The sequence below is a fragment of the Ranitomeya variabilis genome, chromosome 2 (assembly GCF_051348905.1).
Source record: "Ranitomeya variabilis isolate aRanVar5 chromosome 2, aRanVar5.hap1, whole genome shotgun sequence".
Classification (NCBI taxonomy): domain Eukaryota; kingdom Metazoa; phylum Chordata; class Amphibia; order Anura; family Dendrobatidae; genus Ranitomeya; species Ranitomeya variabilis.
The window spans coordinates 367,741,008-367,754,508 of record NC_135233.1 but is presented as its reverse complement, the minus strand read 5'-3'; the positions used below and the strand labels follow the sequence as shown (position 1 = coordinate 367,754,508).

Genomic DNA, 13,501 nt, shown 5'->3' with positions numbered 1-13,501 from the left:
TATGTTTCAAGGCTGACAAACCCAGGCAATCCCCGCATGTTTTGTGGCTGTCTAACAGCGCCGAAACACGCGACAGCGGGGACTCGAACATGTCACTCGAGCACCCGCAATACTCAGTGCATACCCAAGCACCCTGGGCAAATTCGCGTAACAAGCACTTGCGCTCATCACTAGTCCCCAGTAAAATGGTTCATTCTCCCACAACATCTGAATGCTGAGGATTCTGGCAATAGTGGCGTCCATTTCATCAGTCTAAGATCCCACGCTTGTGTCTCACCTGCAGAAGAAGGTGGTACTTCATAATCCGCTGGACAGGTTTCAGGAGATAGGTCTCTAGGGGCAGCGAGTGACACAACACAGCCTGACGCTCCCTGAAGAACTGCACGAGTTCCTCGTTTTTCATGCATTCACGGAGGACAGATACCGAGCTGATGGGAAGGAAGGTAAATACACCGCACAAGGGATCATTCACTAATATGCCATGAAAATATAAGAAAATGTCCGTCCTACAATTTACAGGTGTCGCCCCAACTAGCAAATCATCCATGTGCCCCCACGGGGTATTTAGGGTATTCTGACGGCAAATGTACTGTGAAAAATTTGTTAACGGTAAAGGGATATTCCCATCTCCAAGATCCTAATAATAATAATAATAGCAAATACCTCCAATTAGAAATATAATATAGTTCTTCTGATTCGCTATGTCACTTACCTCATGTGCAGGGCATTGCAGTAGTTTAGGTATCCATGGTTATGACCACTCATATAGTGACAGTTAGTTGTTAGTGGTCGTAACCATGGATACTTTACTGCAATGACCTGCACATGGGGTAAGTGACATAGCTAATCAGAAAAACTATGCAACAATTCTAATTGGAGGTATTTGCTAATATTATTATTATTACACCTTCTAAATATTGGGATAGGATCTTGGAGATGGGAATGCCCCTGTAATTCCAAGAGCCATGGGATACCGTAGATGTATTGCATGCTTTATTACATATAGTGGTGTCCAATCTGTGGCTCTTCAGCTGTTGAAAAACTATAGCTATCAGTAGCTGTCGAGACCTGTTGGGAGTTGTAGTTTCCCAACAGCTTGAGAGTCAGAAGCTGAAGATGTATGATATGGATACACAGTAAATGCTAATGATAACATAGACATTTCACATGGAGGGGAAAGACTAGGCAAATAAATGTCAGTAAGTTATATAATATACAGTATTACATTATATTATTGTATTCTATTGTGTTGTCTTATATTTTATTGTATTCCATCACATTCTATTGCATTTTATATTATGTTAAATTATATTGAATTCTATTATACTATGTTATTTTATATCATATTGTCTTTTATTCTATTATTTATATTCTATTGTATATTATATTATTTTACATTGCATTAAGTTGTATTGTATAACATAGCGTATCATATTGCATCAGTTTGTATTATACTATATGATACTTTATTCTACTCTATCACATTAGAATTTATTGTATTTTGTTCTTTTCTATCATATTGCCTTTTATTCTATTATTCTGCATTCTATAATATTGCATTATATATTATTTTACATTATATTGTATTATCAAATATTGTATCATTTAGCATTATAAATTATATATATAAATAAAAGGATATTATACTATCCTAGATGGTGGCCCAATTCTAACGCATCGGGTATTCTAGAATATGTATGCGTAGTGTATAGCACAGCCCACGTAGTATATTGCACAGCCACGCAGTACATTGCGCAGCCCACGCAGTACATTGCGCAGCCCACGTAGTACATTGCGCAGCCCACGTTGTATATTGCGCAGCCCACGTTGTATATTGCGCAGCCCACGTAGTACATTGCGCAGCCCATGTAGTACATTGCGCAGCCCACGTAGTACATTGCGCAGCCCACGTAGTACATTGCGCAGACCACGCAGTACATTGTGCAGCCCACGTAGTACATTGCACAGCCCACGCAGTACATTGCGCAGCCCACGCTGTATATTAAGCAGCCCACGTTGTATATTGCGCAGCCCACGTAGTACATTGCGCAGCCCACATAGTACATTGCGCAGCCCACATTGTATATTGCACAGCCCAGGTAGTACAGTGCGCAGCCCACGTTGTATATTGCGCAGCCCACGTTGTATATTGCGCAGCCCACGTAGTACAGTGCGCAGCCCACGTAGTACATTGCGCAGCCCACGTTGTATATTGCACAGCCCACGTAGTACAAGCCCACATTGTATATTGCGCAGCCCACGTAGTAAGTTGCGCAGCCCACGTAGTACAGTGCGCAGCCCACGTAGTACATTGCGCAGCCCTTGTTGTATATTGCACAGCCCACGTAGTATATTGCACAGCCCATGTAGTATATTGCACAGCCCACGTAGTACAGTGCGCAGCCCACGTTGTATATTGCACAGCCTACGTAGTATATTGCACAGCCCATGTAGTATATTGCACAGCCCACATATATAGCAATGTGGGCATGATATCCCTGTAAAAAAAAATATTTAAAATGAAATTAAAATATTAAAATAAAAAATAGTTATATACTCACCTTCCGTTGGCCCCTGGATCCAGGAAGTGGTTACCGATGCTCCTCGTGCGCTCCGGTCTGAAGAGTGCATTGCGGTCTCGCGAGATGATGACGTAGCGGTCTCACGAGACCACTACGTCATCATCTCGTGAGATTGCAATGCATGGAGGCGTTACCAGAGCGTTGCGAGGAGCGGGAAAGGCGCGTATATGATGATTTTTTTATTATTATTATTTTATTAAATTTTTTTTATTATTTTTAACATTAGATTTTTTTTACTATTGAAGCTGCATAGGCAGCCTCAATAGTAAAAAAGTTGGTCACACAGGGTTAATAGCAGCGTTAATGGAGTGCGTTACACCGCGGCATAACGCGGTCCATTAGCGCTGCCATTAACCCTGTGTGAGCTCTGACTGGAGGGGAGTATGGAGGGGGCACTGACTGCGGGGAGGAAGGAGCGGCCATGTTGCCATCGGACTGCGCCCATCGCTGATTGGTCATGGCAATGGTCGTGGGCGTTTTGCCACGACCAATCAGCGACTTGGATTCCATGACAGACAGAGGCCGCGACCAATGAATATCTGTGACAGAAAGACAGAAGGACAGACAGACAGACGGAAGTGACCCTTAGATAATTACATAGTAGATTATATTGTATTCTATAATATTACATTACATATTATATCATTTTACCATATATTGTATTATATATATATATATTAGGATATTATACTTTATTATATTGTATTCCATTCCATTTGATTCTTTGATATTAAATTGTCTTATATGATGAACCCCTACCTGGGATAGTTCATACAGTACAGCGTATAGATGTCAAACTCTTCACTCTGAGAAAAAAAAAGTTGAGATCAGAGTAAAAACCAAACCCCAATTGACGTGATGTTAAATGCGGCACTCTCTGTTCTCTGTTATCAGCCACTCAGTCTGGGAAACCGCTGAGTCAATTGAAATTACTTACAACAAATAGAAAAAGCAAGAAAAAAAAATCCTTCTCCCCAAGATCACAAGCTCGTACCACGAAAAATCTTTTATGCAGATCCCACCAATTACGTCTTGTACATTGCGACTGGTTCCGACCCGAACCCCCCCAGTAATTGGGGTGACATTGTGTCTTGCCTGTACAGCACATTATAGACATACATTATGACTTCTGGGGGGCTTGTAACCTTTTTCCGACTCAACACCCTACTTTACAAACATGGGAAAGCGCCGAAATACTGAAAGGTGTCTCCTCCAGTCCAAGTTTGGGTACTGGCGACACTTAACACGAGCAGCAGGGGGCGTCTTACCCTCATGACAAAGCACTCAGCAATCATGGGAGCCGACGTACAGTTCTCCAGCTCTTCAAGCAGCTCGCTGTAAAAGAGCAGACAGTTAGTAATATTTACAATGGAACCATTAAAAATGGATTAAATGTGGGCGGAGTCACTTTTTTATGCACCCATTGACTTTAATGGGCAATAATGACCCAAAAAAACAGGTGCAGTGATTTTTTTATGTGCGGTCCAGCATTCATCTGAACTACCCCATTCAGTTGTATTGGACCATCTGCTGTCCTCTGAATGAGCCCTAATGGTAAGGCCACATGCACACGGTCAGGATTTGGTCAGTATTTTACCTCAGTATTTGTAGCCAAAACCAGGAGTGGGACAATTAGAGGAAAAGTATAATAGAAACATATACACCACTTCTGCATTTATCACCCACTCCTGGTTTTGGCTTACAGATACTGAGGTAAAAAAATGACCAAATACTAACCGTGTGAACGTGGCCTAAGATTGACTTTGATGCCCATGGCAACCAATCAGAGCTCAGCTTTCATTTTCTAAACTGCTCTAGAAAGATGAAAGCTGCGCTTTGATTGGTTGTTATGGTCGTCACCGATAGTGTTACTTGTAAACAGTTTTGGTGAATGAGGCCCGATTATATAGTCAATGGGCGACCACTACGGATTTTATCACTGCTTCCATGTAAAATCAATCTATTTCTTACATTTTTCTGGAAAAATATATTTCTTCATTGTGATTAGTTCCTATGAATAAACAGACTTTTTTACTCGTAAACCAAGTGGAACTAAACTCAGTTATTCAAGTACCACAGTGAGAAATCTAAAACATGGCGGCTGTCTGACAAAAACTTACCAGTATCTCATTCACTTTGATGGAACTGAGTTGCAATACTGTCCTGTTTTTGGAAGATAGCAGCCATGTTTTTTTTTTTTTAGGCCTGTTGCTAGGGAAAAGTGGAGGCTCTGCCTATAGCAACCAATCAGATCCAAGCTGTTATTTATTATGGCCCTGTTTGAGAATGAAAGAAGCAATCTGATTGGTTGCTATGGGTGACTTCTCTGCTTTTCCTATAAACCTGTTTTAATAACTACCGTATGTTTAATTCTGGAGTACTCCTTGAAGAAAAAAAAAACTAAAATGAGGTCACGCAGCTACTACTCAGGGTTTGTGGTAATCAAACTCACCTGTTAAACTCATAAATATCTTCTATGTTGCAGAATAAAGTGCTGACTTGTTCGGGCTTCAGGGGGAGTTGACCACAATCTATAATGCAGCCTAAATAATCCTGTAAAGAGAAAGCATGGGAGACAGAACATTAAAGCACAGAGATGATAGCCGTCCAATATTGCATGTCATACGTTAGTAATGTTTAAGGTCAGTACTACTGCCATGGCTGCCAATGGAGGAGTGCAGCTGTGGGGGTGCAGAGGTTGTGATTAGTAGTGGTGAACGAGCGTGCTGGGATAAGTATCCCAGCAGGCTCGCTCATCTCTAGTTGTGATCAGACCTACAGACCTATCAGATGCATGGGTTGCAGTTGCCCCTGGGCCCTGGGGCCTAAGTGGCCCAAAAAGTCTCTTTGGCCTACGTGAAAAGACCAATACTATTAAAGACTTTCAATAATTAGGGTCTCCGCTGGAGCTTTTGCATTGGGGCTTGTGAGCTTGAACTTCCACCACTGAGACTTATGCCAGACTGTCTGCAGGGGCCACGACCCCTCGTCTGAAGTCCAGTCTAGTCCTCCAAGTTGGTCTTTACTTCTGCGCCTGACAACCTCAGCCCAACATACTGGACCCCTTTGATGCTTACTAGGTTGTTGATGACGTCACAAGGTCTAGAGAAAAGTCTCCACAAAGCAATGACGTTGCATAGTAAGCGCAAAAGGTGCCAAGGATGTCGGGCTTAGAAGTGAAGACCGGAATGAACAACGGACCAGGGCTGGTCGAGCAGAATTATTGATCTCTAGCCACTATCCATCCATTGGTATCAGGTGACAGTGTTCTCTCCATGTCATTGGTAAAAAAGAAGACGGTCACGTACAGTGCCTTGCTTTCTCTGGCAGTCCCATAAAGACTGAATAGATGTGCACCAAGAGTAAAAGTGCCCTGTTCTGGTGATCAGTGGAGGTCTCAGCTATCAGACCACTACCAATCTAGAGTATCTCCTAATGTAGTAGATAAGTATTTGTACTTGCAATACCTCTCCAACGTGGGGCCATTTATGGTGTATTGATAAGATATCACATAAATGTCTGATAGATGAAAATGTCACTGTTTCATGGAAGCTCAGGACTAGACGTCACTCGTACACTGCTACCTGCCACACAGAACTCTGTTTTCGAGATAGATTCAGTACCGACATTTATCGGATATTTATGGCTTATCCTATCGATAGCTGTTACCTTCAAACAACTCTTCAGTCAGGGGGATACCACTAAACAGCTGCCTATATATTGGCTTCCTGAAAAATTGTGAATTAAGGTCCTCATACACAATAGATAGCACTTGGCCGAATGATGGTTCAGCCGATCAATCCATCTTTCCCGACACCTCCACACACAGGAGCACTTTCTTTGCCAAACACACCTGTGTTCTTTGGCATCATCTTTGGATCAACAATCCAAAAACAGACATTCAGGATCCTTATCTGCCCAATCATCATCAGTCAGGGTAGAGCCATACATGTTAGACTGCCAGGTGAGCCCTTCGAGTTTGAAGGGCTTGATTGGCGTTAGTGTAATGTGTATGAAGGTCTTTAGACAAAAAAATCATAGGACACTAGGGTTAACCCAAATCGGATTTTTTTAGATTTTGAGTAGAGTAGGCTTCAAATGTTGAAAGAAATGACAAAAAAAAAACTTTATTATGTACGTCCAAGAAAATCTGATCCCATGTCTAGTACACACTCAGTGCTCTTGAACTTTTCTCCAGTACCCTCAGTGGAACCCGCTATTACTTTTCATCAAGGACAGATGTTTTTTTTTCCTGTACTGTCTCTTATTGAAGTAGTCTAGCCAACAGCTGATGTATTAGTAGTCATATTCCTGTATGCAGCAAAGTGAGACTTGGTTGCTTCCCAAAAGTGTTGTTTGGTTTTTCCAACCTAATCCATACCATTTCTTCTATGCTGAATATGTGCATACAGCAAACATGGCACCTTTGTGTAGAAGCAGGTGAATCATGCACTTATCTACTCAACCATACTTGAAGGCAGACATTCCAACATTATTGCTGATTTCCTGGTTTGGACAGCAAGTGTTGAATGAGTACTCATCAGACAGATAAGCTGACAAAGGGAAACCATCCAGATGACATCACCATCCAATAAGTGAAATATCGTTTCTACTTCATCCTTAAATCTGCAACCCTCATTCACATGGCTTTATTCGAATACTTTCTTCTGGCCCTGAATAATTATGTGTTGTATAAAATGCATCAAAGGGTGAAGTAAAACAGAAAAGCTTGGGTAAGAATACTGTAATAGAGAGCTCAATTGTCATGATCCAGGCCAGGTTTTGAGACCTATTCTCCCCTTCCCGGTCTGGTCATGTCAAGGATTAACTTTTCTCTGCCTTTTTCTGGTGTCTGGTCCACTTTTTCTCTCCACTGAGTCCTGCAGGCGGTGTCATTTATATTTTCTGCTAAAGCGTGAGTAGCTGTCCCTGCTTAAACTCTGATTTGTCCTGCTGCCTTTGCTGACTGTGCCCATGTCTGTTTACTCCCCTCTTCCTGTCCCGACACTGTGTTTCCCCTTCGTGTGTGGACTACTGGGTACTTGACTCAGCTTGGACCCTGACCTGCTTTTGTCTCTTGTCTTTGGTATTTCCGCTCCTGACAGGTATTGACCTTTTTGGCTTCTCTCTGACTCTGTGTTTCTTTATTCCTTTGGTACTGCGCTACTGACCTATGTCGACCCGGCTTGTTTGACTATCCTACTGCCACCTGGTGCGCTGCAGGTCTGCTCTTGCAGTGATCAATCCTCCCACCACTCTATTGCCTTCTAGTGGAGCTTGCATCTCCCTGCATAGCAGCAGCATAACATCAATGCCAGGCAGCAGCTTACAAATCCTTGATTCTGGAGTGCATTTTTGCTCTATACTTTAATAAGGATAGAATGTAATGATGTAGGGACATCATATTCACAAATATGCACTTAAACATTGATGACACTTGCCATAATTATGGTATGTATTGTTTACATGGTGTAGATGTCGTTGTTCTGAATCTGTCTTTCTTCTGCTTCCTGTAAATATGTCTAATCTTGTTATCACGTGGGTGTGGACATCAAGAGGTTTCCTAATAATAAGATTTTTACCATGCCCACTTGTCTAAAAAGACTAGATTTCCATACAAAGAAGAGGAGGAACAGAAAGGAGCAGGAACAAAAGAAAAACAATGCTGGATTCAGGAGAACAGCAGCGTTTACACCAGGCAAAAAAAATGACACAAAGTGCAAGTGATGGGCCCTATTTAAAGGGGCTGTCCAGGCATTTGATAAAAGTCTGAAGTCAGTCTATATGATTGTAGACGTCTGAATCCATATAGCGTACTCACTACAGGCTCTCAGGATTCTTGGGAATTGCCAGCGAGAGCGGGCAATCGCGTGACCTTAAATATCTCATCTGCATTCTTGTGACCACATTCATTGGAATTGAGCGTGGCCGAGAACGTCTAGTTGGAATGTGGCCGGAAGCATGCAAATTGCATGCACGCCGTCACGTGGCTGCTTGGCTTGTTGGCAATACTGGTGAATCCTGGCAGAATGCGCACCGCAAGCTGTAAGGGTACCGTCACACAGTGCCATTTTCATCGCTACGACGGTACGATTCGTGACGTTCTAGCGATATCGTTACGATATCGCTGTGTCTGACACGCAGCAGCGATCAGGGACCCTGCTGAGAATCGTACGTCGTAGCAGATCGTTTGGAACTTTCTTTCGTCGCTTGATCACCCGCTGACATCACTGGATCGTTGTGTGTGACAGCGATCCAGCGATGTGTTCGCTTGTAACCAGGGTAAACATCGGGTAACTAAGCGCAGGGCCGCGCTTAGTAACCCGATGTTTACCCTGGTTACCAGCGTAAACGTAAAAAAAACAAACAGTACATACTCACATTCCGGTGTCTGTCCTCCGGCGTCTCAGCTTCTCTGCACTGTGAGCGCCTGCCGGCCGGAAAGCGAGCACAGCGGTGACGCGGTGAAGTCACCACTCTGCTTTCCGGCTATGGTGCTTACACAGTGGAGAGAAGCAGAACGCCGGGGGACAGACACCGGAATGTAAGTATGTACTGTTTGTTTTTTTTACGTTTACGCTGGTAACCAGGGTAAACATCGGGTTACTAAGCGCGGCCCTGCGCTTAGTAACCCGATGTTTACCCTGGTTAGGCTGGGGTCACATATGCGTGTTTTACGTACGAAAGAGCGCAAAAACTACGTACGTAAAACTCGCATTACATACGGCACAATGCTTCTCAATGGGGCTGCTCCTATTAGCCGTATATTACGGTTCAGTATTATACAGCTTTCTACGGCCGTACAAAATCGCAGCATGCTGCGTTTGTCAGCGTATTGCGCAAATAATACGCCAATGAAAGTCTATGGGGGCGAGAAAAATACGGATTCCACACGGACCAGCAGTGTGACTTGCGAGAAATACGCAGCGGTGTTAGTGAAAAGTCGGTAATTCAATTGCCGGCTTTTGATTTCTCCTGCACAAACCCGACAGGATATGAGACATGGTTTACATACAGTAAACCATCTCATTTCCCCATTTTTTTTGCATATTCCACACTACTAATGTTAGTAGTGTGTATGTGCAAAATTTGTGCACTGTAGCTGCTAAAATAAAGGGTTAAATGGCGAAAAAAATTGGCGTGGGCTCCCGCGCAATTTTCTCCGCCAGAGTGGTAAAGCCAGTGACCGAGGGCAGATATTAATAGCCAGGAGAGGGTCCATGGTTATTGGCCCCCCCATGGCTAAAAACATCTGCCCCCAGCCACCCCAGAAAAGGCACATCTGGAAGATGCACCTATTCTGGCACTTGGCCACTCTCTTCCCACTCCCTGTAGCAGTGGGATATGGGGTAATGAAGGGTTAATGCCACCTTGCTATTGTAAGGTGACATTAAGCCAGATTAATAATGGAGAGGCGTCAATTATGACACCTATCCATTATTAATCCAATTGTAGGAAAGGGTTAAAAAACACACACACACATCATTAAAAAGTATTTTAATGAAATAAACACAGCGGTTGTTGTAATAATTTATTGTTCTCGCAATCCATTTGCAAACCCTCGCTTGGCAAAATAATAAACGCACAATATACATACCTTCTGATGTCAGATCACGTCCCACGATGTAATCCATCTGAAGGGGTTAACTAATATTACAGGCAGGAGCCCTGCTAAATGCAGCGGTGCTCGTGTCTGTAATCCCCGGCGAATGAATAAAATGTAGGTCATTGACCTACATTTCCTTCAGTCGCGGTGATGCGCCCCCTGGTGGATGTCCTCATATGACCTGGAGCGTGGGAAAAGGTTCCCAGGCTGCAGTTCATGAGAACATCCAGCAGGGGCGCATCACCGCGACTGAATGTAAGTACTGATCTAGCTTTCCTTTCAGCACCCGGGGATTACAGGTACGAGCGAGTGGTTTATCGCAGCTCGTGCCTGTAATATTAGTTAACCCCTTCAGATGGATTACTTCGTGGGACGTGATCTGACATCAGAAAGGGTATGTATCTTGTGCGTTTATTATTTTGCCAAGCGAGGGCCTGGAAATGGATTGCGAGAACAATAAATTATTACAACAACCGCTGTGTTTATTTCATTAAAATCCTTTTAAATCATGTGTGTGTGTGTTTTTTAACCCTTTCCAACAATTGGATTAATAATGGATAGGTGTCATAATTGACGCCTCTCCATTATTAATCTGGCTTAATGTCACCTTACAATAGCAAGGTGGCATTAACCCTTCATTACCCCATATCCCACCGCTACAGGGAGTGGGAAGAGAGTGGCCAAGTGCCAGAATAGGCGCATCTTCCAGATGTGCCTTTTCTGGGGTGGCTGGGGGCAGATGTTTGTAGCCAGGGGGGGCCAATAACCATGGACCCTCTCCTGGCTATTAATATCTGCCCTCAGTCACTGGCTTTACCACTCTGGCGGAGAAAATTGCGCGGGAGCCCACGCCAATTTTTTCCGCCATTTAACCCTTTATTTCAGCAGCTACAGCGCTGGAATTTTGCACATACACACTACTAACATTAGTAGTGTGGAATATGCAAAAGAAAAGGGGATATGAGATGGTTTACTGTATGTAAACCATGTCTCATATCCTGTCGGGTTTGTGCAGGAGAAATGAAAAGCCGGCAATTGAATTACCGGCTGTTCACAGATATCACGCTGAATGAAATCTAAATACAGAATATATATATATGTGTCTCAATGACATATATATATATATATATATATATATATATATATATATATATATATATATACTGTATATATGTTTTCCCTAACATTTGAGCACATAAATCCATTAGATGTCGGTTTTGCAAGCCTGCGCGAAAATCTCGCAGTACGGATGCCATACGGATTACATACGGAGGATGCCATGTGCAAAATACGCTGACACACCCTGACTACGGATCAATATTTTGGGAAAATTTCTCCGTATTACGGCCGTAGTACGGACGTATAATACGTGGCGTATTGTCTTACGCCAAGTGTGATTCCAGCCTTACCCGGAGACTTTGGCATCGCTCCAGCGCCGTGATTGCAAAGTGTGACCACAGTCTACGACGCTGGAGCGATAATCATACGACGCTGCGACGTCACGGATCGTGCCGTCGTAGCGATGAAAATGGCACTGTGTGACGGTACCCTAAGTAGTCAGATATCTGCAGTCCCATGGATTGACTGCAGACTTTTATCAGAGGACTGGACAACCCTTTTAAATGTAGGTCAAAATAAGATGCTGCTTAGGGCCTTTCTTCACTTCCACCTGGCTGAACCAAAGTAAGGGTATGTGCACGCGTCAGAATCCGCATTTTTTTTTTTTGCGTTTTTTTCGCTGTTTTTTTAGCATTTTGCAAGCGTAATTAGCTTGCAGAATGCTAAAGTTTTTCAAGCGATCTGTAGCATCGCTTGGAAAACTGACTGACAGGTTGGTCACACTTGTCAAACATAGTGTTTGACAAGTGTGACCAACTTTTTACTATAGATGCTGCTTATGCAGCATCTATAGTAAAAGATAGAATGTTTAAAATTAATAAAAAAAATAAAAAAAATGGTTATACTCACCCTCTGCAGACAGCCGATCTCCTCAGCGGCTTCCGTTCCTATAGATGGTGTGGTTCAGGACCTTCGATGATGTCGCGGTCACGTGAGCGGTCACATGACCGGTCTCGCGACCAATCACAAGACAGCGACGTCATCGCAGGTCCTGAACCACACAATCTTTAGGAACCGAAGCGGCAGCATGCAGCGGTGAGAGGCGGGAACAGTCCGGGGGCCATCGAAGGTGAGTATATGACTATTTTTTATTTTAATTCTTTTTTTTTTACCAATTATATGGTGCCCAGTCCGTGGAGGAGAGTCTCCTCTCCTCCACCCTGGGTACCAACCGCATATAATCTGCTTACTTCCCGCATGGTGTGCACAGCCCCGAGCGGGAAGTAAGCAGATCAATGCACTCCTAGGTGTGCGGACTCCCCGCAATTCTGCATTTATAGGGTATGTGTCCATGTTCAGGATTGCATCAGGATTTAGTCAGGATTTTTCATCAGTATTTGTAAGCCAAAACCAGGAGTGGAACAATTAGAGGAAAAGTATAATAGAAACATATGCACCACTACTGCATTTATCACCCACTCCTGGTTTTGGCTTACAAATACTGATGTAAAATCCTGACCAAATCCTGATGCAATCCTGAACGTGGACACATACCCTTAATGAACATGTTGCTTTTTTTTCCGCGATGCGATTTTTTCGCGGAAAAAAATGCAACATTTGCACAAAAAATGCGGAATACACTGTAAATAATAGGAGGCATACGTTAGCGTTTTTTCGCGTTTTTATCACGTTTTTATAGCGAAAAAACACGAAAAAAACGCGAAAAATACTGAACGTGTGCACATGGCCTAAGGCAGAAAAAAGTCACCAGTTATACTTCAGTTCCCCTGTGTCCTTTTTTACTGCGTTCAGACCGAAGCTGAACTCCACATACAGAATTGTATTTGCTTTTGCAGCTGCTGCTTGGCATTGAGCTGACGTTTTGTTTAAATAGTAGCCTCAAATTAGAACCCATTCTATAGTCACAGTCTAAGAATGGGCTCACATGTACAACTGTCCCGAATAACATATGCAACATGGCCCTATTACAATCCCGACCCAGGAACAAATAGAGGGCAAAATGGTGCACAAGAAATTATAAATTTGGTCCCGGAATTCTACCCATAAAAAAAGATAGTCATCTGGGCCCTTGATCCTCTTGGCTAGGCACATCTGCTGGACACATGAGCCTGCAAAATGAATGATGTTCTACTAATTATGTGAGCAGCCGTGGAAAGGAGCAATTAGGAACCAGCTCTGGGACAAGTCAGTATGGCCACCATTACTGAACCCAGCTGTCCCGGGCCTCTGAAAG

The 13,501-nt window shown here is 43.2% G+C and overlaps 1 protein-coding gene across 2 annotated transcripts in view; it reads right to left on the bottom strand.

The window, feature by feature from the left end:
- Positions 1-13,501, bottom strand: part of PLEKHG2 (pleckstrin homology and RhoGEF domain containing G2) — a 133,727-nt gene that overhangs the window by 59,215 nt on the left and 61,011 nt on the right. Inside the window, exons 5-8 of one of the 2 annotated variants that reach the window (XM_077285887.1) lie at positions 5,035-5,135; positions 3,851-3,917; positions 3,342-3,388; positions 278-428 (exon numbers count right to left, since the gene is read on the bottom strand). In XM_077285887.1, the coding sequence (XP_077142002.1) occupies positions 278-428; positions 3,342-3,388; positions 3,851-3,917; positions 5,035-5,135 (366 nt within the window). Of the gene's footprint in view, positions 1-277; positions 429-3,341; positions 3,389-3,850; positions 3,918-4,702; positions 4,783-5,034; positions 5,136-13,501 lie in introns of those variants that run through there. The other variant, XM_077285889.1, reaches the window with a different exon arrangement.